Here is a 23,719-nt window from a genome sequence, read left to right as displayed (position 1 = left end):
CACACAGTAAATGACAAAGCTGTGCTCTGTCATCCTTTCTCTTGGCTTTGGCTGCACATTCTGCACCTTGGCCCCCCCACCATCACACACACACACACACACACACACACACACACACACACACACACACACACCTTTCAGTTACAGGGTTGACCCCCTGGGCCTCTGCTGTCTAAGGTGGAGTTGCCTGTCCCAGCATCTAGATCTGAAGTCCCCCCGCAAGCACACTCACCCACACACCCCAGCCATGCTCAGGGCAGCCCAGTCTGCTTAGAATTCAAGACCAAGGACGTAATGAAGTAAATCAGCGCTGACCCCTGGTAACAAGAGCAGGCGTGGAGAACCCCCAACCCTCACCTGGCAGCTGTGTGTACCTCGGCAGATAGAGGACTGCATCAGAGGTCTCAGGTTCACAAATCTGAAGCCAGCTCCTGGAGGTCCCCTGTGCACTGACCAGTCCTCAACCTTCCTGAACCTTGGTTTCCTTTTTGTAGCAGCACAGGACAGTGATTCGCATGTCATCCTCATTGTGATGGTGAAACGGGACTGGTCCGTGATGGGCTTAACCCAGTGCCAGGCACACAGGAAGGGCTCGTGGGACCAGAGCCCGGTGCGTGCGTGGAGCACAGCCTCCGCCCCATGGCTACCCAGAGCCCAACCCCTTGGAGGCAACAGAAGGTGCAGAAGACAATTCTGTTGTCTTCCTGGCCCTGAGGGAGAGGCCGCTTAACCCTTAGCCTCCTCCTCTTTGGATGCAGCTACAGGACAAGTGGTTCACGTCCCAGAGTAAACATTTTGAAGCAACCCCTGTCCTGCCTCCGTCTTGGGCTCTGGGCCTGGACCTGGAGGACGGTGCTGTGGTCACGACTCCCCCCAACCGCACTGCCATCACCCTGTACCCATCTCCTTTGTCGTATCTGAAGACAATTCCCTGTGAATTTGCTTTAAGGCACCTGTCAAGACATTCTTTGTCCCTTATTTTTTAAAATAGTAGTGATCACAATTGGCCTAAACCCAAAAAAATAATATTTACCCAGATTTTGCACTTACTGGAGAATGCACCACACAATTAATTCTAATGGTGTAATTAATTCGAATTTACATGATTAAAGTAAATTAAAACATCAAACTTGTTTCTTAATCTACTCCAACGAAGTTCAGCAATTTAATTGCTATGAAACAAGATAACCGAAGTAAGGAGGGTATTTAACCTACTTATTAAATGCCACTTAGTATTTCTGATTAGTATTTTTTGGGTCTAATTGGTATCTAATTAACTTGCTATAGGCTATCTTTTCACAATACCAATTAAATTTCCAAACATCCTTTATAAACACACGGCCATGAGAAGGAGGAGATGAAGCATTGTTACGGGCGTGAGTTAATCAGGAGACATTGGCGTGGTATTGTTTTATGTCTGTAAATACCCAGGCTTATTAAAACTCATCCAGCGTTACTTTTCACCATTAACTGCTATTTAATCAACTTCAAATAATTGAGGAAATCTCTGAGACCAGCTGTCATTGTTAGAGACAGAGGAAGGGCCCAGAAAACAGGAGTGTGGGGCAGGAGATCAAGTAGCAGCAGGAAGGTGCAGCAATACGGATGCAACTAGACATGCTCCTACTAAGTGAACTAAGTCAGACAGAGAAAGACAAACACCCTATGGTATTACTCACATGTGGAATCTAAAATACGACACAAATGAAGTTGTCTACGAAACAGAAACAGACTCGCAGACATAGAGAACAGACTTGTGGTTGCCAAGGGGGAGAGGGCTGGGGGAAGGATGGATTGGGAGTTTGGGGTTAGCAGATGCAAAGTATTATATATAGGATGGATAAGCAACAAGGTCCTACTGTATAGCACAGGGAACTATATTCAATACCCTGGGATAAACTGTAATGGAAAAGAATATTAAAAAAAAGAATGTATATATGTGTATAACTGAATCACTTTGCTGTACAGCAGAAATTAACACAACATTGTAAATCAATTTTATTCTTCAATTTTTAAAAAAAGAGGCAGGAAGGGGAGGTGGGGAGTTTATGCAGTTATGGCTGGGATACGTAGAGTGGAGATTAGAGGAAAAGTGATGCTGAATTTCCAGACGGGGTTTTCTTGCCGATGCTCCACCTCTAGAGGATGGTTAAAGTTGAAGTCCCAACTTGGAACAAGTTTAAAAGAGAGAGTTATCTACATACTGGAGTTCTTAGGAGGAACTGCCCCGGCCCAGGCAGAGAAAGGCATGGGAGCCCAGGTGTAGAAGCAAAGACCCTCAGCTACCCAGGAGCTGTGTGATATATTGTAAGTCACTTAGCGTCTCTGAGCTTGTTTCGTCACCTGTAGAAAACAAGACTGGCTTCATGCCTGTGTAGGCATTCAGGGCTCCACGCTTAGAAGGGCCCCATGTTCAGTTAAATGCTCTGCTGCCGTCTCTGGAAATTCTTCCTAATTTTTGAACAAGGGGTCCTCCATTTGCATTTTGCACTGGACCTGCAAATTATGCATCCAGTCTTGGTCAAGTACCTCCCTCCCTGTGGGGTTGCTGTGGGAATCGAGTGGGAGGTGACTCACTGAAACCGCCCCGCCCGGTACCTTTGCTTCGAGTAAATCACTCAGCGAATAGAGCAGCACACCCAAGTGAGCTCCCAGAGGACAGACGCTCCAGTGGCCTGTGGGTATCCGCCCGGCCTCCCCTCCCTGGGAGGAGGGGCCCTAGGAAAGCTGGGCTCCTGGACGCTCTCTGTCCGTTGGCCCAGCCTGTGGGAAAGCGCTGGGCCTCTGCTGGCACGTGCTCGCTGCCGGCGTGCTTGAGTGGATGCCCTCTCCGCAGCTGATGGCCTGGGAGCCCGAGCAGGAGGAGGAGGTTACCATGGTGACCGCCCGGCCCAACTTTCAAGACAGCATCCACGAGGGCTTTGTGTCGGGCCTGAAGAAGTTCACTGAGTACTTCACCTCAGTGCTGTGCTTCACCACCCCCGGCGACGGGCCTCGCAGCACCCCGCAGCTGGCGCGCACCCATGAGGACGGTAGGCAGCGCCCTAACCCCGGCTCCCTCTGCCCCCACCCCCCTCGCGGGCCAGGCTGGGCGCTCCAGGCCCAGGGCGGCCCTGCTCCTGTGTTCGAGCCGGGGGGCGCCCCAGGACCCCTTGCGGACGGTGGTCTCTCTCCGGCTCTAACTGGCATTGGGTGGGTGGGGGACCCTTTTGGGTACAGTGCCCGGGCCCGTGGGACACCTGAGCTTCAGTGAAATCCTGGACACCTCGCTGAAGGTCAGCTGGCAAGAGCCCGGGGAGAAGAACGGCATCCTCACAGGTAGGCGCCACAGCATTGCTGACCCAGGGGTGAGACGGGCGGCAAAGGTCCTCCCGTCCACCCCCCTGCCTTCGACCTAGTGTTCAGCCAGAGCCTCCCAGCAGACCACTGTTTCTTAGAAAGGACTCAGAGGAGGCTCTCAGCCCCTGTGCTCTGTGCCACATCCCAGATCTTCAGCCACAGTGACCCACCCTCCCTCCTGCAATCCACACCCAACGAGGGGAACCCACCCAGGTTACACCCGGGGCCCCAGGCACGATGCTCCCACCTCCCTCGGCCCCCTCCTTCCAATGCGTGTCTAACTGCCAGACTAGTAAGGAAGTGAGAAGCAGGGCGGAAGGTTAAGGTCCCAGCCAAGCTCACGCCACCCTGGGGCCTCTCCCCAGGATATCGGATCTCCTGGGAGGAGTATAACCGGACCAACACCCGCGTGACCCACTACCTGCCCAACGTCACCCTGGAGTACCGCGTCACGGGCCTCACGGCGCTCACCACCTACACCATCGAGGTGGCCGCCATGACCGCCAAGGGCCAGGGCCAGGTGTCCGCCTCAACCATCTCCTCCGGGGTGCCTCCAGGTGGGTGCCTGCTCCCAGCGCTGGACTCCTGGCCTCTTGTTCTCCTGTTCGGGAGGAGGCCCCTTCTTCTTCAGGAAGATTGGCTTCTTCCCACAGAGCTCTCCCCTCCCTGGAGTCTGGGGTTCCCGGGTCCTCCCAGGGCCGGCTGCATCCTCGTGGTGGTGAGGCCATGTCGGCTGCTGCCACTTCCTCCCCTGACTCTCAGGGGAACCCAGGCCCCCGCAGAACCCCACCCTTGCCTCCTTCCGCCACTGCCCCCCCGCTCCGCTCCCCCATCCTGCTCCAGGCTCTGCATCAAGCAATGGTATCTATGATTCAGGGGAAGAATTCTCACTGTCACCCAAAAGGTCCAAACGGATTCCAACCAGTGGAAATGTTGGTTGGGAAGGGGATAGAGCAGGGTGAGAATAATCTCACCCCCGGTGTAAACAGCAAGCTTTGGCCCCCATCCCGCTTCTGCCAGGCTCTATGACCCTGAGCAAGTCAAGCGTCCCCCTCTGTGCCTCAGTTTCCCCATCTGTGTCTATGCAGAGACACACTGGATAGCCACGTGGTCCTGTCTGGGTCTGTAAGTCTATGCTTGTGCAATGTGGCCAGAATCCCTCAACCTGCCCACCGAGGTGGTTGAGATACCTGAGCTTCAGTTGACCCCAAATGATAAATTGTAGTGCTCACCTGGCCCAGAGCTCAGTGCATCCGTGCGTTTAACCCTCCCAACAACCCTGAGGTAGGCAATATTATTATCATCTCCATTTTACCGAGGAAGACACTGTGGCACAGAAAGGTTAGGTAACTTGCCCAAAGGCACACAGCATCAGAAGCAGTGGAGTTGGATTTCAACTCAGACAGTCCGACCCCGGAATCTGTTCTCTTTCTGTTCACCCTGAACCCCAAGGTTCCTGGTCAGAGTACAGGGGCTTCGGGAATTCCCTGGTGGTGTAGCGGTTAAGAATCCGCCTGCCAATGCAGGGGACACGGGTTCGAGCCCTGGTCCTAGAAGATCCCACATGCCGCAGAGCAACTAAGCCCGTGCGCCACAACTACTGAGCCTGTGCTCTAGAGCCCGCGAGCCACAACTACTGAGCCCACATGCCACAACTACTGAAGCCCGCGTGCCTAGAGCCCCTGCTCCACAACAAGAGAAGCCACTGCAATGAGAAGCCCGCGCACCACAATGAAGAGTAGCCCCCGCTCGCCGCAACTAGAGAAAGCCCGCGCGCAGCAACAAAGACCCAACGCAGCCAAAAAATAAAGTTAATAATTTAAAAAAAAAAAGAATACAGGGGCTTCCTCCTGTCCTCACCCCTCCTTCTAACCTCCCTCAGCCATTATTGGTTTGAGAGGGCTGTAATGGGTGATGTGTAGATGGAGAGGAGGATTCATTCAGGAAGCCCAGCCCCTGTTTCCTGGCCCTGGGGGGGTTCTGTCAGCCCCGAGCCTACCTCGGTCCCTGGTCTGAACACAGTGAGCCGTAGATGCAGGACCGAAGGCTGTGTTGTGGGTTGAGGCCTCGGCCATGCTCTTCCTCCGAGGTGTCTAGGAAATAAATGTGCGACACACAGCCCCCTCCGTGCCTGGAGAGTCCTGTGGGAGGTGGAAGGACCTTCTTCTCACTCCTTTCCTGCCCCGTTTTCCTTTTCCAGAACTCCCAGGAGCCCCCACCAACCTGGGCATTTCCAACATCGGCCCCCGCTCCGTGACCTTGCAGTTCAGGCCAGGTTACGATGGGAAGACCTCCATCTCCCGCTGGCTGGTGGAGGCCCAGGTAAAGCTGCCGGAGGAGAGCCCTACCGCCTGGACAGCCTGCTCCCCGGCCTTCGCGGCGCCCCTGCCCTTGAGAGCCAATCACATGTGTGTTTCAATCTGTGTGACTTTCACATGCAACTATCAGAAGGTCAAATACACCAAAAATGCCCACAGTTCCACCTCCACCTCACCTGTGTACGCATACACACACACACACACACACACACACACACACACACACACACACACACACACAACACATCCCCTCTGGTCAGGGTGGTGACTGGCTAGCCTAGAGAAATAACCAGCTGCTTCCTGCAGCCCTTTACACCCATGGGTCTCACCTTTGGCTGCACCAGGGGAAGTTCCAGCACCTGGGTCCCACCCCCAGAAATTCTGATTTTGATTTAGCTGGGGTTTTAAGAAGCATGCCAGGGTGTTCAGGAGAGTCACCTGGGAAGCTTACTGTTGATAAATATGCAGACTCCTGGGGACCACCCCCAGGGATTCTGATTGGCTGGGTCAAGGGCAGGGCCCAAGAGTGGGTTTATAATAAGCATCCCATGAGATTCTGATGCAGGCGGGCTCGGGGTCACACTTGAAGTCTTGTTTAAGGGCCTGGAAAGTTGGGGGCCCCCTGTGGTGCCCTCCGGGTGAGCCCTGGGGTTTGTGTCAAGACCTTCCCTGGGCCGGGCTGTACCTCCCAGGAGCTGGGGCTCAGAGCACCCCCATCTCAGCCCGGCAGGCTGGCCAGGTCTAAGGGTGTCTCCCTTTTCAGGTGGGCGTGGTCGGGGAGGGAGAGGAGTGGTTGCTGATTCACCAGCTCCCCAACGAGCCCGACGCCCGCTCCATGGAGGTGCCCGACCTGAACCCCTTCACCTACTACAGGTAACGGGTTAGGAAGGGGAGGGGGCTGCCCGGCCTGGGACGGGCTTTGGCCCTGGGGTCCTGCCCTCTCACCATTTTGCTCACCCCTCTCCGCCCATCTCAGCTTCCGCATGCGCCAGGTGAACATCGTGGGCACTAGCCCACCCAGCCAGCCTTCCAGAAAGATCCAGACCCTCCAGGCGCCCCCTGACATGGCCCCGGCCAACGTGACGCTGCGCACGGCGAGTGAGACCAGCCTGTGGCTCCGCTGGATGGTGAGGGTCCCGCGAGGGCGGCGGGGGGTGGGATGTCTCCTCGGGCCTCAGCACCCTGCAGAGGTGTCACTGCCTCAAAGCAGGCATCCACTGAATTACCTCCAGGCCCCTTCTCTGTTTTGAGCGTCAGTCTTATAGCCAAATGAACAAATGCCCCACGTGAAAAGAAGCTCGAAAATACTGTTTATTGAGCATTGCCACATGCCAAGCATTTTACATTTTTCTTCTTCCATTTAATCCTCCCAGTAATCCTGCAAAGGACATGGTACTATCCCAGTTTACAGCTAAGAAAACTGAGGCTCCGAGAGGTTAGGAATTCACCCACAGTCACACAGCTCTCAGGGGTGGTTCTGGGATTCGGATGTAAGTTGTCTCACCCACCAAGTCAGAGAGGGAGGGGTTGCTTCTGAGGTTGAGGGGGGAGGTCGGGGAGGCATTAGGCTCTGTCCCCACGGATCGGCGTTCCACGTCGAGGGTCATTACCCCGGTGACCCTGCACGAGTTAGTAATACGTGCAGAGGGCTTCTCCTCCTGCCAGGCAGGGTTCTGAGTGCTGTCAAAGTTGGACCTTGAACCCTCTCCATGAGCCTGTGACAGTGATCCTGGCCCCCACTTTACAGATGAGGAAACGGAGGCAGAGAGAGGTGGAATAACTGGCCCAAGACCCCCCACACCCCCTAGTTAACAGCAGGGCTCGGAATCCCAGCCCGGGGAGTCTGGCCCCCAAAATCCACCGCCCTAACCCATGAGCACGCTGCCAGCCCATCTTCTGGGGAACAGGAGAGAGCATTTCTCCCCCTGGTCATCACCTGGAACTGCGTTTCCCGGCACGGACGCCATAAAGCAGCAACCCAAGAGGAATTCCTAGACAAGCAGACATGGGGCCAGCACCGAACAGCCCGGCTCCTTAGAGAATCCAGGAATGATCGCCTCAGGGGGAGCTGCCTGTCTCCGCTTCACCAGGCCCCTCCGGCCACGCAACTCTTTTTTGCTTCCACTAAAGATGTCTTACTAGTTGCCCCAAACTCAACTCGCAAAACCCCGAGCTGTGGGCTGGGATTTACCAGAAAGTCATTGGCGCCTTTCGCTTGCCTGGACAGCCTGATGGAGGCGCTAACGGCCATCAGCCCAGACGAGCGCTAGTTGTGAATGACGATGCGCCTCCCAGGCGGCTGGGACCATTACCGGGCAGAGCTGTCGTCAGGCCCAGTTCGCCCCTCCCCGACCCCCCGCTTCTCACCTCAGCTCTGCTCCCCTCCAGGCTGCTCCCCGCGTCCCTTCTGCATCTCACGTTAAGGTTTCCAAATACTAAAAGGTTAAAAAGTCTGGTACGTAGGGTGGGAGCTGGAGGGGGAATAAAAGGCGGTGGTTGCGCTGTGCAGGGCCCCGGGCCCCTCCGGTCCCACCTAATGGCGCACGGCCCGTTGCCTTTCCTTAGCAGGTAGGAGAGCATGCGCTCGAGGCCCATCTCAAGCTCTCAGGCCCATTGATTGCTGTCTTAATGGTCTCTGGTCTGCTTCACTAAGTGTCTGTAGGAGCGGGGGCTGGCAGGAGGGACGGGGGATGTAGGCGGTGAGCAGAGGCCAAGCAACCGGAGAAAGTAGGTCAGAATGTGCAGAGCCTGTGGATGGTGGGCTCGTTGGAGCCTCTGGGGAGGCAGAATGGGGGCAGGTGAGGGCTGAGGGTGCCCCAGCTCCAGCCCTGCCACCTTCAGAGGAGAATCTGAAGGCTGGGCCCTCAGCTCGCACCTGCTTCAGATCCCAGGCTGCCCCCAGTGTACAAAGACCTCCACTGCTTATCAGCACTGCCCAAGTTCATCCAGATGACCTTGAGCTGGTGACCACAGCCCCACCAGCCTAATCATAGGCTCAGGAGATGAAGCTGTCTTCTTTCTCTTCACTGAGACTCAAACAAAAAGAAGGAGGCTGAACGTGCAGCGGGAGAGACTGAGGTGTGCTGGATGGAAGGACCTGCTGACAGAGACTGGAGCTCCACCCACGCCTGAGTTGCTGCCTTCACATGCTCGCTTCTCCAAGGGCAGACACAACCTGGGACCAGGCGTGTTGTAGGCAATTGAATACGTATATGTTGGCAGGCTGAGCGAGGGAGTTAAGTGGCAGAGACAGCCACTGCCAAAGGTGCTGAGTGTTGGACAGACAGCCTTTATGCCTCTCTTCACCAGGGCCAACTCCCCTGGCAGGGTCATACATTTGTCACCTACGCAATAAAGAGTGGATACCGCCTCTCCTCTGAGCCCGGGGTAGAGAGACAGGGAGATGGTGGGGCCGTCAGAAGCACAGGGTTACACAACTAAGCCACACCCAGGGGTGAGAGCACCTCACGTGGGTGCTGACGGGCTGGACAGTGGGCTGGGTAATCCCGAAGGCTCCCTGGAAGAGGCAGCACGAGCCAGGCAGGTCTTCCATATACACTAGGTGGGCCTGGCCTCACAGCTGCGTTTCCCACCCCTGCCCTCCTGCAGCCTCTCCCAGAGATGGAATACAATGGGAACCCCGAGTCGGTGGGCTACAAGATCAAGTACAGCCGGGCGGACGGCCACGGCAAGACGCTGAGCCACGTGGTGCAAGACCGCGTGGAGCGGGAATACACCATCGAAGACCTGGAGGAGTGGACGGAGTACCGCGTGCAGGTGCAGGCCTTCAACGCCATCGGGAGCGGGCCCTGGAGCCAGATGGTGATGGGCAGGACCCGGGAGTCAGGTACTGCCCCCTCAGGCCAGCCACCCCACCCGCCCCACCTCCCTGCGGCCTGGGGATACCCCCCCACCTTTGTCTCTCCGCCCTCAGGGCCTTCTAAGGGCTCAAGGGCGGGAGCTGTTGTGCGAAAATGTCCTGGGCTCATTTTCCTACTTGTGCTCAGCGTCTAGCAGAGCACCCTGTGTGTGTGTGTGTGTGGCCGTGCCTTCCAGGACCTGACCTTCCCAGCACTGCTTCCAAAGGTTCCCAGGAGGGGCTTCCCGCCTCTGCGTCCCCACTTTTTTTTTTTTTTTGGCTGTGTTGTGTCTTTGTTTCTGTGCGAGGGCTTTCTCTAGTTGTGGCAAGTGGGGGCCACTCTTCATCGCGGTGTGCGGGCCTCTCACTATCGCGGCCTCTCTTGTTGTGGAGCACAGGCTCCAGACGCGCAGGCTCAGTAGTTGTGGCTCACGGGCCCAGTTGCTCCGTGGCATGTGGGATCTTCCCAGACCAGGGCTCGAACCCGTGTCCCCTGCATTGGCAGGCAGATTCTCAACCATTGTGCCACCAGGGAAGCCCCCTGTGTCCCCGCTTTTAACCCTGACACCCAGCAGTGCCTGCGAGACCCCAAGATGGAGGTGGGGGGATGGGGAGAGGGTACGGGTTGGGTGAGCTCTCAGAACATTCCAGAAGCAGCAGCGGCTCATAGAGGCCTGGCAAGGGGACACCCACAGAATATGTGCCCCCGGGCTACAGGCAGCCCTCATCCAGCCACATGTGGCGTGTAGGTCTGTGGCTTTTTCCTAACGCCCTTTAAATGATGGCTCCCTTCCCACCCTAGCCCCTCCCCCACCCCTCGCGGCTACGCTGGCAGGAAATGCAGCCTCATCCTAACGTTAGTCTGAGGGGGGATAACGGGGAGGCTGATCTGAAGCCAGAAGCAGCATCTGTGACACTCCGGAGCCAAAGGCATCATCGTTGCGGAATAATTTGCTATTTGGGGACCGTGCCCCGTTTCCCTCCTCAGACCCCACTCCACCCCCTCCACTGCGGGGTCCACTCTGGGTCCTGAGCTGCTTCTCTCCGCTCCTTTCTCCCCCAGTGCCGTCCTCGGGCCCCACCAACGTGTCTGTGCTGGCCACCACCTCCAGCAGCATGCTGGTACGCTGGAACGAAGTCCCAGAGGCCGACCGCAACGGGCTGGTGCTGGGCTACAAGGTGAGTCTCAGATCTGAGCACGGGAGGGGGCTGGAGCCCCTGCACCCACTTCGCCGTCCCAGCGCCCTGTCCTCGCGACCCCCTGGGGCCCAGGACTCTGCCTTCTAGAGTGGACACGGGGGATCTGCCAGCGGCATCGTTGGTCACCATGACAACCAAGGAGTCCTCCCTTGGGGGTGGGGAAGCTTCCCATGAAGGCCGGGGGTCCTTGGGGCAGCTCTACCTCCCCCAGGAGGCCACACTGGGTGCCCCAAGCCTCACTCTCAGCCCCAATGGGCCCAGCTTCAATTTCCATTATCTTCTAGAATTCCTCCCAAAGCTGCACCTACCACCCCAGCCTGGAAGTCAGGAGACGTAGCTTAACATCCCAGCTCTGCCACTACTGGCTGTGTGACCTTGAGCAAGTCACGCCCCCTCTCTGGGCCTGTTTTCTCAGCTGGATGCTCTCTAAGGAACCTTCCAGCTCCATGGCTGACTGCATCTTTGTGTCCCCCTCCCTCCCCGAGCACTAGGCTTGTATAACCTGGGAACCAAGCCCCTCCAGGGAGCCCCAGGTCCCCCCACTCATCCTCACCCAGCTGGCTCCTGGGGAGGAGGTAGGAGAGGTCCTGGCGGGACCAGACCCAGGCCGGAGGCCCTCACGCCTGCGCTGGGCTCCGGCAGGTGCTGTATAAGGAGAAGGACTCGGACTCCCAGCCCCGGTTCTGGCTGGTGGAAGGGAACTCGTCACGCAGCGCCCAGCTCACAGGCCTGGGCAAATACGTGCTCTATGAGGTGCAGGTGCTGGCCTTCACGCGCATTGGGGACGGCAGCCCCAGCCATCCTGCCATCCTGGAGCGGACCCTGGATGACGGTACGTTCACGTCCCTGGGAGCCTGAGGAAGGCTGGGAGCTGCGCTTCCTCTACCCCTACCCCACCCAGCCCTGCCCTGCCCCTCTGGGGTCTCTCTCTGCCCCAAAGGGAACCGTGGCCTCAGGCTTCTGCTGGGGGAGGCAGGTCACTGAGGGCCACCAACCCCACTGCAAGGGAGGCTAATTACAAACTGCACATCCCTAAGGAAGAAATGACAATGCAAGGGCAGACTGGCGTCTGATCCAGTCTCTCTGGGACAGGTGAACAGAAAAGAGAATTTGTACCCGCTTTGATTTCTTGTTTATCTGGAGCAGGCTCTCCCCGAGTGCAGGTCTGTGCAAGCGAAAGGCTTGATTTTTTCCTTTACACAAGCCTATGGGTCCTGTTAGCAAACGAGTGACGCCTGCCGGGCTCCAGGCATTCATCTCTGCAGCAAAACTCCCCATCGGAGGCTGAGCTGACAGGTCCTTTGCCCCCCTTTCTCCTCCCCACACACATCCTCACGTACTGCTCACCAAAAACACTTGTGGGGTCAGGACGAGAGTGTAAGACGAAGCCCAAACACCATATGTCTCTGTGTTCTAAAGTGATAAATCAAGCTAATGATCTGTTAAATTAAATATGTTCTACCCTCCTGCCTTGACAGATATACCCTCCTAATGACCTGGAAGGCCAAGTTCAAGTTTAGAAATCTCAGATTTCTTGGCATTCCGTGTTAGATCAAGGCAACCCGGGAAGAGCTGCCCCCCCAGCCGTCCCCCGACTCTGCCACCCTGTTGTCTCCCCCACCGCCCCCATCTCCTCTGGCCCATACCATTCAGTTTCCATCCATTTGCCCAAAACAGCTGCCCCTTGGCCATCCCTCCGTCCAGAGGTACAAGTCTACACCCTCAGGAGGGTGGCTCCGGGCCCCTGTAGACCCGGGAAGCATGCCTAGGGCTGTTTGGGCAGGGAGCTCCAGATCCAAGGATTCCAGAGTGAGGTCTAGAAAGAGGAGTGGTGTGTGCTTGGGGTCGGCATTTTCATTTGCCCCAAAGCTGGAGCCTTGGTCCCTTCTAGTTCCTGCCAAATGATGCATAAAGCTCGCTGGTAGCATCTTCACGTCCTGTGTGAGGACACGGTGCCAGGCACAGACACACGCTCCTCAAAAGTTCAGCGAGCAGGGCAACCCCTTCCCCTGCCACCCGCCGTGCTGCTCTGCCGGAGCCGGGCTGGTCTAGGGCTGAGCAGCGGCTGCGGTGTCGCCTGCTTCTCCTCTCTCCCCTCCAGTCCCGGGACCGCCCACGGGCATCCTGTTCCCAGAGGTGAGGACCACATCGGTGCGGCTGATCTGGCAGCCCCCCGCTGCCCCCAACGGCATCATTCTTGGTAAGCCTGTACCTTTCCCAGGCCCTGGCTGCAGGAAGAAGGAGGTATAAGGTGTAAAGGAGGCAGATGCAGTCTTGGCAGGAGAGAGGCTAAGCCCAGGACAAGTGTCCACATGTCCTCAAGAATGGTTGTTAGTCTGATTTCTCCTACTAGAAATCTCAGCCTGTGAGATTATCCAGCTGGAGGGCAAGGTCGGGGCTCAGATCTCTTAGGGACCATTGGTCAGCTCTGTGCCTCCACGTGACCCAGGTCCCCAGGGGACTGGCCATCTGGTGAACCTCGGCCGCTGTTCCTAAGTGTAGCCAGGTGAGGGCGCACTGGCCAGCTCAGCCCAGCTGTGCCCACAGGTGGGAAACGAGGCCTAAGGCACCCAGGAGGGATGCTGCAGGTCGGAAACATCATTTCGTAGTCACGGTTCCTACTAACACACACACACACACACACACACACACACACACACACACACGCACACGAGAAGACTCACAGGCTTGAAATGAGCAGCTGTGAACTTGAGCAAGTGGGCTTCCCTCCATGGCCTCGGCCCCTCACGTGTAGAATGGGGGATTGGACCACCTGTGCCCGGTCCAGGGCTCTCAGTCCTGGCATCCCGCGGTGCCCACCCCCTGTGAAAGCTGCGCCTCTGGAGACAGAGTCGATGGGGCTGGGGGGTTGGGGGTGGAGGGAAAGCGTTTGGGCTTAGAAAGACCTGGGCTGGAATTCCAGCTTGGTCAGTTCCTGGCAGGTGGTCTGGCCTCTCTGAGCCTCAGTTGCCTCGTCGGGGGCTGGGCTGGGGGTTGCAGACACAGCATGGAGCACCTGCTCGTCCCCCCCCCGCAGTCCCACCCCCCAGGTGACAGCTGAGGACGCGGGAGCGACCCAGAGGGTTTCAAGCAGACGAACCACAGCCAAGGTGGCCCGAGGGCAGACACAGCAGCGGCCGAGAAAGGAATGACCCTTGCTCGGGGCTCCGGAGCAGCTTGCCCCACCTCCCAGCACGGCCCGTCTCCTTCCTTCCCCGCAGCCTACCAGATCACACACCGGCTCAACGCCACCACGGCCAACGCTGCCACGGTGGAGGTGCTCGCGCCCAGCGCACGCCAGTTCACGGCCACCGGCCTCAAGCCAGAGTCCGTCTACCTGTTCCGCATCACGGCCCAGACCCGCAAGGGCTGGGGAGAGGCCGCCGAGGCCTTGGTGGTGACCACGGAGAAGAGAGGTGACTGCCCACTGGGATTGGGGAGGCCTGGGGGGCCTCGGGGGGGCACCCGCAGCCGGCCCAGAAGCTCACACCATCTCCTCGTGCACGGCTGGGGGTGGGCTAGTTGTGAGTCTCTTGCCCTGGTCCAGAATGGAAAGTGGGCTCAAATCGCTGAGGCCAAGGTCAGCAAGGGCTCCAGCAGACTTCCAGAGCTGATCTGGGGGTTCCCCTCCCCAGGGTCCTGCCCTGCCCAGATTTTCTAAAGGGCGGGCTGGTGAGACCAGCTTTCTTCCTCTCCCCCCTCCTCCTCAAGAGGAGGCCATGTCCAGTTGGGTGGAGGATGGGACTGCAGCCTGGAGCCCTGCCTCCCTGAGCCGGCTTCTCGCCCAAAGTTGGGTTCCCCAGAAGCAGGCCTGAGCCCCAGATCCCTGTGAACGTGATTTATTAGACAGTGTTCCCAGGAAAAACCAGAAGGACAGGGGTTCTCAGCCAGGGTGCCCTTGCCTCCACCACAGGATACTGGGCAGGGTCTGGGTGTCACAGGTGGAAAGGAAGCGCCCCTGGCATCTAGAGGGTAGAGGCCGGGGTGCCGCTACACATCCTGTAACGCACAGGATAGGTCCCGCAATAAAGACTCATCCACCCAAATGCCAGAGTGCTGAGACCGAGAATCCCCGCCATGGGGAAGTGAGAAGAGGCCAAGCACTTGCAGGGGACAAAGCTGAGTCCCACCGAGGGAAATGTGGGCTCAGCCCCACTCCACTGGGGACAGCGTAGGTCCCATCTCGGCACCGTGCAGACCGGGGCAAAGGAACTGGGGCGTTCACACCTCCTCACGGTCAGCCCTGTGCTGGGGCTGCCCTCGGGGGGTGTAAATTCCCAGGCACCTGGGCCTCTAGTAGCCCAGGGACAGTCGCTGACCAGGAGCCACGGTGCTGACTGTCGGGACCTGTGTGCAGAAATGGGATGGGGTGGGGGGCATCAGTCCTCCTGGGGGCCGAGAAAGTGCATCCCCCATCTCCGCCGCAGCCTCACCTGCTCCTCCCCACTGCACCCCCTCCAGACCGCCCGCAGCCCCCCAGCAAGCCCGTGGTGCAGCAGGAGGACGTGAAGGCCCGCAGCGTGCTGCTATCCTGGGAGCCCGGGAGCGACGGGCTATCCCCCGTGCGCTACTACACCATCCAGACCCGCGAGCTGCCCAGCGGCAGGTGGGCCCTGCACTCAGCCTCTGTGAGCCACAACGCCTCCGCCTTCGTTGTGGACAGGTGAGGCCCCCGTCTGTCCGCCAGCATCTCCGCTCCGCCCCTCCCGGCCCAGACGGCGTCAGCATCGGAGGGGGTCCTGAGAACCCCCGGAGCCCGCCCCCCCCCCCAGATCGCTTCCACAGCCCGCGTCCCCCGGGACCCCTCCGCAGCCACGCTCATCCCCTCCAGCTCTGTCCTAAGCTCCCTCCCCAACCTCTCTGGAGCCTGGTTAGGGCTGCCTCTTATCATCTATTTCTGGAGCCTAGAAGCCCCCTCCGTGAAAGGCTCGCCATCCTTCATTAGCTGGACTCCTCCAGCCAGGCGGAGTTTCCCTCTCCATCCTTGATAGGGGAGTGGAGCTTCACTCCACAATTCTACCTTTTAAATTAATTCCATTTAATTCCTAGTGGGACGTAGTTTTAACATTCCAGTTGATGAGACCGAGAGTTTTGAGCAATACTTTTCTCCTCACTCCCCCTCCCACCCTCAATAAATCAGAAAGGAAGCTGTTTGCCTGGAGAGGAAATGAGGCTTATAGAGATGAAGCGCTGGTTCACTCTTGAGACCCTCAGCCCTTCCTGAATTTGCTAAATGCGAGAGAGGGCTGGCAGTTCTTGGGGGAGGTGTCAGCTCTGAGGGGAAGTTACTGGAGCTTTCCTACCTGCAGGCCCCTCTGAGATAGGGGATATGTGGACATTTCCACTCGGGGGCCTTTGGCATCTTTCTGCGGCCAAGGTGAGGCCACGCCCTGAGCTGGCCTGGTCTAGGGCACCCCAGGGCCTGGCCCGAGCTTGTTGCCTGCGTAGCAGACCGTCCTTCTGAGCCGCCACGTTCCTGTCTGTGTGACGGACCCACAGCTGCTGGGGCTGCCCTGGGGAGATGGGGAGCAGAGACGGCGGGGCAGGGCCGTGAGGGGACACCTCCGATTCCCCTACACAGGCTCAAGCCCTTCACGTCCTACAAGTTCCGAGTGAAGGCGACCAATGACGTCGGAGACAGCGAGTTCAGCAAGGAGTCGGAACCGCTGACCACCCTGCAGGCCGGTCAGTGCCCTCCGCTGGGGTCTCTTTCTCTTGGTCCCCTGGGCGCTTGCCGGGCGCTGGGTATTCTCCTCGGGGGGAGGGGCCTCCAAAGATGGGTGGGGCACTGGGCCTGCTGGGCCCTTGGTCTGGCTCCCCAGGCAGAGTCCCAAGGAGGTTTGGGCCAGAGGGGCCTTTGCCATGGGCTCAGCACCCACACCCAGCCTGGCATCCTCGTGTGTTTCTTCTCTGTCCTCGAAGCTCGTGGCCGACCCCAGGAAACCTCAGTGGGAGTGGGGAGACCTGTGGCACTAGGTGCAGAGAGGAGGGGATCTGGGCCCTTGGGTTTGGGCTGGGGTCAAGGTCCCGGCCCCTCTCCCACTTTACACTGGCTCTTTGTTGTACAGAACTTGGGGCGGTGGGCATGAGGAGTGGCCTAAGCGGGACCAGTGTCCGCAGAATCTGGTCCCATGGCTCCCAGGGGGCCTAAGTCCCACCCACCCCCCCCCCCAGAGCTCACCTGTCCGCCTCTCCCCCCAGCCCCTGATGAAGCGCCCACAATTATCTCGGTGACACCGCACACCACCACCTCCGTGCTAATCCGATGGCAGGTACGGCCGGGCAGGCGGGGAGGGGCCCGTGTCCCACGAGGACTCAGACACACCCTGTGCTGGGACCAGAAAGACAATAGCCCCCGCAGGGCTGGAACACGGCACCCACATGCATAGACACGCACATGCACGCACACACACGTGTGTACACGTACACATACGCACCCTTCATTCCACCTCCAGATAATCAGATCCTACCATATACCCTTCTGTGGATAAGGACCCAGACTCGGGGAGGTGACAAGAATGCCCCAGGTCACACAGCTACTAGGTGGCAGGGCCAGGTTTGGTGCCCTTACGTCAGCAGAATCCTTGGACAGAGAAGGGCTGGGGGCTGTCAGGGCCTCCAGCGTCTCCGTGAACCCCAGCCCCACTCTGAGTGAAGGGATTCCCGACAGAGACCAGTCACAGGTGTGCCTGCCTCACCTGCACCCAGGCCGGGCTTCGGTCCTGTCACCATGAGCAGGAACCCATCATCCAGGTACAAAGAACCAGCCTCCCACCTCTCCTCCCCCAGCCACCTGCTCAGGTGGGCACTGCCATCCCTCCATGGCCTGAGGAAGACCCGGGACACATCTCAGAGACCCAGCTGCCCGTGGGTGCCTTTAGGACCCTCCCCAGCCCCTGAAGTCCAGTCCCGGGGCTCAGCAGGTCACCCACGGAGGCCCCAAAGCCCTGACCTCCTGTCTCCGTTTCTCAGGATTAGAGGGGCAGGTGCCAACCTTTGCCCACCTGCAGCCCCCCTGAAGGGAAAGCCCTTGAAGAGAAAACAGGAGGGACCCCCCCCCCGACCCCTCCCGCAGCTCAAGGCCCCAACTGAGAAGGACAGTCCCTTAAGTGAAAATGACCTAGTGCAGCAGGGAGCCGACCAAGGCTGGAGCAGATCGGGGCCATCGTGATGAAGGCAGCAGGGAGGTGCCAGCTGCAGCCAGGAATACAGTTAAGGAGCTAATAAAAGGCTGAACCATTTCAGCAGGTTTTTTAGAAGAGGCATCATAAAAAAGTAGTTTCTGGGACTTCCCTGGTGGCGCAGTGGTTGGCAGTCCGCCTGCCAATGCAGGGGACACGGGTTCGATCCCTGGTCCGGGAAGATCCCACATGCCGCGGAGCAACTAAGCCCGGGCGCCACAACTACTGAGCCTGCATGCCACAGCTACTGAGCCCACGTGCCACAACTACTGAAGCCCACATGCCTAGATCCCGTGCTCTGCAACAAAGAGAAGCCACTGCAATGAGAAACCCGTGCACCACAACGAAGAGTAGCCCCCACTCACTGCAGCTAGAGAAAGCCCACGTGCAGCAATGAAGACCCAACACAGCCAAAAGTAAATAAATAAAGTAGTTTCCACCTTCTCCAGAAGCCTATTCTCCAGCTCATCTGAGGACGGGAGCAGAGAGCAAAGAAGAAAACGGTCAAGGCAGAGAGGAGCAGCGCACGAAGACACACCACCCTTGTTCTTGCTGAAGAGCAGGGCAAAGACTCACCCTAATTCCCGGGAAACTCCAGGAAACCCTGGCCAGGGCAGGTGATCATGTGAGGAAGTTTCTAGACAAGGAACAACTCTTTGAGACGGTTCTGCGTCCAGAGTCATGCTCAGGGCCCCCATGATGCTGTGTGACCTTGGGCAAGTTCCTCACCATCTCTGAGCCTCACTTTCCTGTTCTGTTCAGTGGGGATGGCATGGTGATTTCCCGCCCTGCCCTGCCTCACAGGGAATGCTACAGGGATGGAGTAACCTCGTTAGAAATGCTTCGTAAATTAAGAATGCTCAATGCCACTTTGATTCCTTTTCCCGCTTAAGACACAGTCCCTGCTCTGTGGCTGCAGGACGCAGGATGGGGAGGGAGGGAGGGAGGGAGGGGCGGAGTGGAAGGGGATGCTCAGCCATGGTCCAGCCCAGCCGGCCCCACCCCCACTCCCTTCCCTGCAGCCACCATCAGAAGACAAGATCAACGGCATCCTCCTGGGCTTCCGGATCCGGTACCGGGAGCTGCTCTACGAGGGTCTGAGGGGCTTCACGTTGCGTGGCATCAACAACCCGGGGGCCAAGTGGGCAGAGCTCACCTGTGAGTGACAGTGGAGGGAGTCGGGGGCGGGCGGGGGCCTGAAGCTCTCAGCATCCTGGAATCACACTAACCCGAAACCCTGGCGCCCTCCCCTCTGTGTGCCTCTCATTCCATCCCATTCAACCCCCAAGTGCATGTTTATTGAGCACCTTCTATATGCCCCCAGACACTGGGGGGACACCAGTGAACAAGACAGACAAGGTCCCTGCCCTCTCAGGCAGAGCTTGCAGGCTGGAGGAGGAGCCAGGCGCTGGAGAAGGAAACCCTGATATAGGTATCTAAGACCGTTGGCATGACCTCTGTGAAGCACATATTCCAGGAGAGCCTAAAGCCGGTGTCAGAAAAGGCTTCCCTGGGGATGGCTGTGGTGCTGACACTGATGGATGATTCCAAGTCAACCAGTTTAGAGAAGGTTGGGGGGGGTGGGTGTGAATCCTGGCATGTGCAAAGGGCCTGAGGTGGGAAGGACCCAAAGCCAAGCCTGGTCGTGTCCCAAGGGCAGCAATCTGGCCCCCTCTGGTTCCTCAGGGAGATGACCATTCTGCCCTGGGGTCCCCAGAATCCAGCCTGCCTCTGCAGCAGGAAGGAAAAGACTCAAGAAGCCAAGTAGAAATCCCAGAGAGTCACACACAAGCAAAGGAATGACATGTCGTACTTTTGGGTTAGGATGGTTACTTTGGGGTCTTGAGGGCCATGGCTGGTGATGGGGTCCAGAAGCAGTTGCCCCAGTTAGAGGCAAATACAGTGACATAGGCAAGAGCATGAGGTTGGTGCCAGGGAAACCGGCTTGAGATGCCGGCTTGAGATGCAGTCGAGGGCCCGTTTGGGAGATGATGTGCTCTGAGCCCCAACACACACACACACGCACTGATTCAAGTTGGGGAGAGGGAGGCTGGTGGGAGAGGGAGGGGTCTGGAGGATTTGGTCCCCAGGTGGGTGGTGGTACCAAACCAGAGACAAGTGGGAGAAGAGGAGCAGTTTAAGACCCTCTCGGTTTTGATTTTTCCTCCCGTCCTTCTCGTAAACCCTCTGCACCTTGTCTTCTAGCAGGTATTAACAGACAACAAGATGATTGAACACATAGCCAAGGAAAATTAATAGAAAAACTCAGAAATAGCTGATCCAACAGCTTGCGTTATTTTTTTTTTTTTTTTTTTTTTTGGCAGACGTGTGCTGGTCGTTGTGATTTTATAGGCCTGTGTATAATACAGTCATATTTCCTGGTAGTAAAATGGTTTCTGGCTCATATGAGGAAAATTAACGACACCACTCTATCATGGCAGGAACTCAGCCTTAGACAAGGGACCGGAGCTGTCCCCATCTGGGGATGCTGGGCTCCCAGGGGCTCCCGTGCCCTGTGACCTCCAGCAGGTGCACGCCAGGACGGGATGACACTGTCCTGAGAGCTGCCTCTTCCCCCCTCCCCCCTTCCTCCCCCCTCATCCCCGCTCCCACCCTGGCCCCTAACTCAGGAATCTGGAGGCCCCTTCCCTCTGCATGCGTGTTCCCATCCCGCCCTCCTCATCGGGGTCTGTGTGGCTCGGGGGTGTGTGTACTAACCTCCTCTGTCTGCTGTCTCCCTCCGGCCCCCTCCACCCCGCCCCGACCCCGTAGCCTTGTACTCCGTGCGGGACCTGAGCCGGCCCAGCCTCACGCAGTACGAGCTGGACAGTAAGTCCCCCTGCACGGCAGCTCCCCGACGGGCCCCGCCTTCCACGGGGAGGGGAGAGGGGCCTCCGAGGACGCCTGCCCACAGCTGAGCGGTGCCCCCGCCTCAGGCTGCTTGAGGAAGGGGAACCCCCTGCACGCGCGTGACTTTCCTGAAATACACAGAAAAGCAGGGGGTCGCCAGGGAAGGTCTGCTCCAGGCCACCGTCCATCAGTGCAGGACAGAAAGGGAAATGGCTAAGGTCTCGTCCTCCTGGGGGGCGGGGGACGGCGAGAGGAGGTGCGCGGTAGGAGCCGGGGGTCCCGCTGCTTGGACAGGCAGGCGTCCACGTTGCTGCCGCTCTGTCTCGTCCCATCGGAGGCACTTGTCAGCTCGGCTCTGTCTTTCAAGCCAAGGCCCACCCTGGAGTGAGCAGAGCCCCCATCTTCCCTCAGGGTCCAGGAAATGTCCCCACCTGGTGCCCCGAGCCCTAGCTCTTTCCTAATGTCCCAGAGGACATTCGGTTCTCCCCGAGGCCCGGAGCTTCGGGCCAGGGGGCCTCCTGTCAATAGCACGCGTTTGACTGAATTGTCCCCCTCGGTCCTTCCTTAACCGACAGCCCTCGCGGGTGCAGGGCCAGGGCTATCGGGGCGGTTAGGACTTCACCTGGGGAGGGGGAGCTGTGGAGGGGAACGCAGAGGAGACTGGGGGAGCGTGTCAGCCACCCCCCAGCAGGGACGGCGACTCCCACCCAGGGTGTCGGGGCCTATTTTCCTGCAGCTGCTCCCCTCTCCCAGCTTCCGTCTAAGCATCTCCCCCCAAGCACCCCCAACTGAGCAAAAACACAGAGTTTCTTAGCCCCAGATTCGCATCCAATGAGCCTTTTCTCTTTAGGTCTGGGCCCTGCCCCCTGCGTTAAGAGCTGGTTGATGGAGACTTCGGTGGGGGGGGGGGGGGCGGGGGGGGAAGCTGGGAACTTGAATCATCTGAAGTGACCAGTGTGTCCAGGACAGGCAGGGAAGGAGTGACCTGTGACGTGGCGTGTCCGGGACAGTTTTGGTTCACACCTTTTGTCCCAGCATAAATGTTAACAGTGCCCCTTTCGGTTTCAAAAATGCCCAAGGTGGTCACACTTGGCCAGGACGCCACCCAGTGTCACGCTGTGTCCGGATTCCCAGGGATGAGTCAGAGCAACCCTCTCCCCAACGCCGGCTGCCCCACCTCTTACCTGTTCTTTCCTGAACCTTCGCTCAGGGGTCCAGACTCTCAGGGGTGCATCATCACAGCCCCCCCTGCAGCTGCCCCCTCCACGCCGCCTCCGTCCCCTGCAGGGCCAGTGACCTCTGTGTGCCTCTCCCCTCCCCCACTCTCACCCCCAGACCTGAACAAGCACCGGCGCTACGAAATACGCATGAGTGTGTACAACACTGTGGGCGAGGGGCCCTCCAGCCCCCCACAGGAGGTCTTCGTCGGGGAGGCAGGTGAGCACCGCTGCCCTTCCAGCCCCAGCACACCTTTCCCACCCCATCCCCATCCCCCCGCCCCGGAAGCCCAGCGGGAGGACAGATGGGAGCCGGTGGGGGGGGGGGGGGCCACACCCCACCCCCAGCCTACCTCCTCCTCCTCCTCCCTGAGGTCCCCTCACGCACTTACCACCCCTCTCACCCTCCAGTGCCCACGGCGGTGCCCCGCAACGTGGCTGTCCACGGCGCCACGGCCACGCAGCTGGATGTGACATGGGACCCACCCCCGCTGGAAAGCCAGAACGGAGACATCCAGGGCTACAAGGTACAGGCGCTCCGGCAGAGAACAAGGTCCAGAGGGACACAGGGCCAGGTGGTGGTCGGGAGTGACCCAGCAGTGGTGAGGTCCCGGGTCTACACCTGATCCCTTGGCTGTTTACACCCAATCCCCTGAAACACCTGCAGCTGGAGCAAAGCTCCGCCCATCCCCCCCACCCCCCCGGCGTCCTTGGGGCAGGCGGCGCTCAGATGCTAGAAATTCAGGCCACCCCCCAGCTTGTATCATCCCTGGGCGGTACACCCCCCCCCCCCGCCCCCGCCCAGCCCACCAGCTCCCGATGCCAACGTGAGACCCCTCAAAGTGGTTATTTGGCCAACCCTAGTTACCATATTGATGCAAATCGAATGGCCAATTAGCAAAGGACCACCGACCAGGTGTTGGAAATTTCTGTTTAAAGTTATTTCTAGATTTTAGGCAACATCTTGTGTTATGACAGGATTCAATTTGTCTCCAAAATTCACAAAGCCCTTTAGAGCTCCTTAATCCTCCTGAAAGCCCAGTAAAGCTGGTAGGTTATAATGTTTGTGCCCATTGTACAGATGAGGAAACTGAGACCCAGGTTAGTGGTTCAACGAGGTCACAAAAAAAGCAGATAGCAGAGAGTCAGATTCCAGGTCTGCTCGCCGTCACCCTGTGAAAGGTGAGCACACAACCCCTGGAGGAGATGGCACTAATAGTAATAATAATAATAATAATCACGTGCTGCTCGTTTGGACACTCAGCCCGTGGCCATATCTGAGGCCTACCTCCTGTGCTGCTGTCCAGCGCCGCTCTGATTCCTGGTGGTTGTTTGTTATTCCAGAGAGTAGCCTAGTGCAGTGGCAAGGTGGGAAAGGTGGGCACAACCAGGAGCTTCCCGGCTTCCTCGGCTCAGCCCTCGTCCCACAGGCAGAAACTGAGTTTCCACAAAGGTAAGGGCCTTGCCCGGTCCCACGGCTTGTGGAGACCCCATTTCAGACAGAAACTGGTATAGGAGTCTGGTTCTGTGTGGGGTGAAGGAGGCGGGAGAGAGGAAGAAAGCCGTCTCGCCAAGGACGCTCTGAAGATGGATGGCACTCCCGCGCGGCGCCAGCTGGGAGGACTAAATATTGCGCCACTAGCATATGCCTCCCTGGGGAAGAAGAAGGAGCCGGGCAGGGCCTGCAACAGTTTGGCAGCCTCCAGACTGGGGAGGTGTGGAAGTCTCCAGTTAATGTACGGTCCCAGGAAATGT

At 58.3% G+C, this 23,719-nt stretch overlaps 1 protein-coding gene across 1 annotated transcript in view; it reads left to right on the top strand.

The window, feature by feature from the left end:
- Positions 1–23,719, top strand: part of SDK2 (sidekick cell adhesion molecule 2) — a 263,285-nt gene that overhangs the window by 207,697 nt on the left and 31,869 nt on the right. The window contains exons 19-35 of the mRNA XM_059907902.1: positions 2,837–3,032; positions 3,220–3,318; positions 3,705–3,896; positions 5,540–5,661; positions 6,421–6,530; positions 6,634–6,784; positions 9,267–9,504; positions 10,580–10,695; positions 11,359–11,548; positions 12,818–12,916; positions 13,938–14,132; positions 15,178–15,379; positions 16,298–16,401; positions 16,918–16,988; positions 18,920–19,055; positions 22,083–22,184; positions 22,376–22,491. Coding sequence (XP_059763885.1) covers positions 2,837–3,032; positions 3,220–3,318; positions 3,705–3,896; positions 5,540–5,661; positions 6,421–6,530; positions 6,634–6,784; positions 9,267–9,504; positions 10,580–10,695; positions 11,359–11,548; positions 12,818–12,916; positions 13,938–14,132; positions 15,178–15,379; positions 16,298–16,401; positions 16,918–16,988; positions 18,920–19,055; positions 22,083–22,184; positions 22,376–22,491 — 2,439 coding nt within the window. The remainder of the gene's footprint in view (positions 1–2,836; positions 3,033–3,219; positions 3,319–3,704; positions 3,897–5,539; positions 5,662–6,420; positions 6,531–6,633; positions 6,785–9,266; positions 9,505–10,579; positions 10,696–11,358; positions 11,549–12,817; positions 12,917–13,937; positions 14,133–15,177; positions 15,380–16,297; positions 16,402–16,917; positions 16,989–18,919; positions 19,056–22,082; positions 22,185–22,375; positions 22,492–23,719) is intronic.

Source organism: Balaenoptera ricei, chromosome 20, assembly GCF_028023285.1.
Source record: "Balaenoptera ricei isolate mBalRic1 chromosome 20, mBalRic1.hap2, whole genome shotgun sequence".
Taxonomy (NCBI): domain Eukaryota; kingdom Metazoa; phylum Chordata; class Mammalia; order Artiodactyla; family Balaenopteridae; genus Balaenoptera; species Balaenoptera ricei.
Note: the sequence above shows the minus strand (reverse complement) of the source record. Positions and strands in the feature narration are given on the sequence as shown.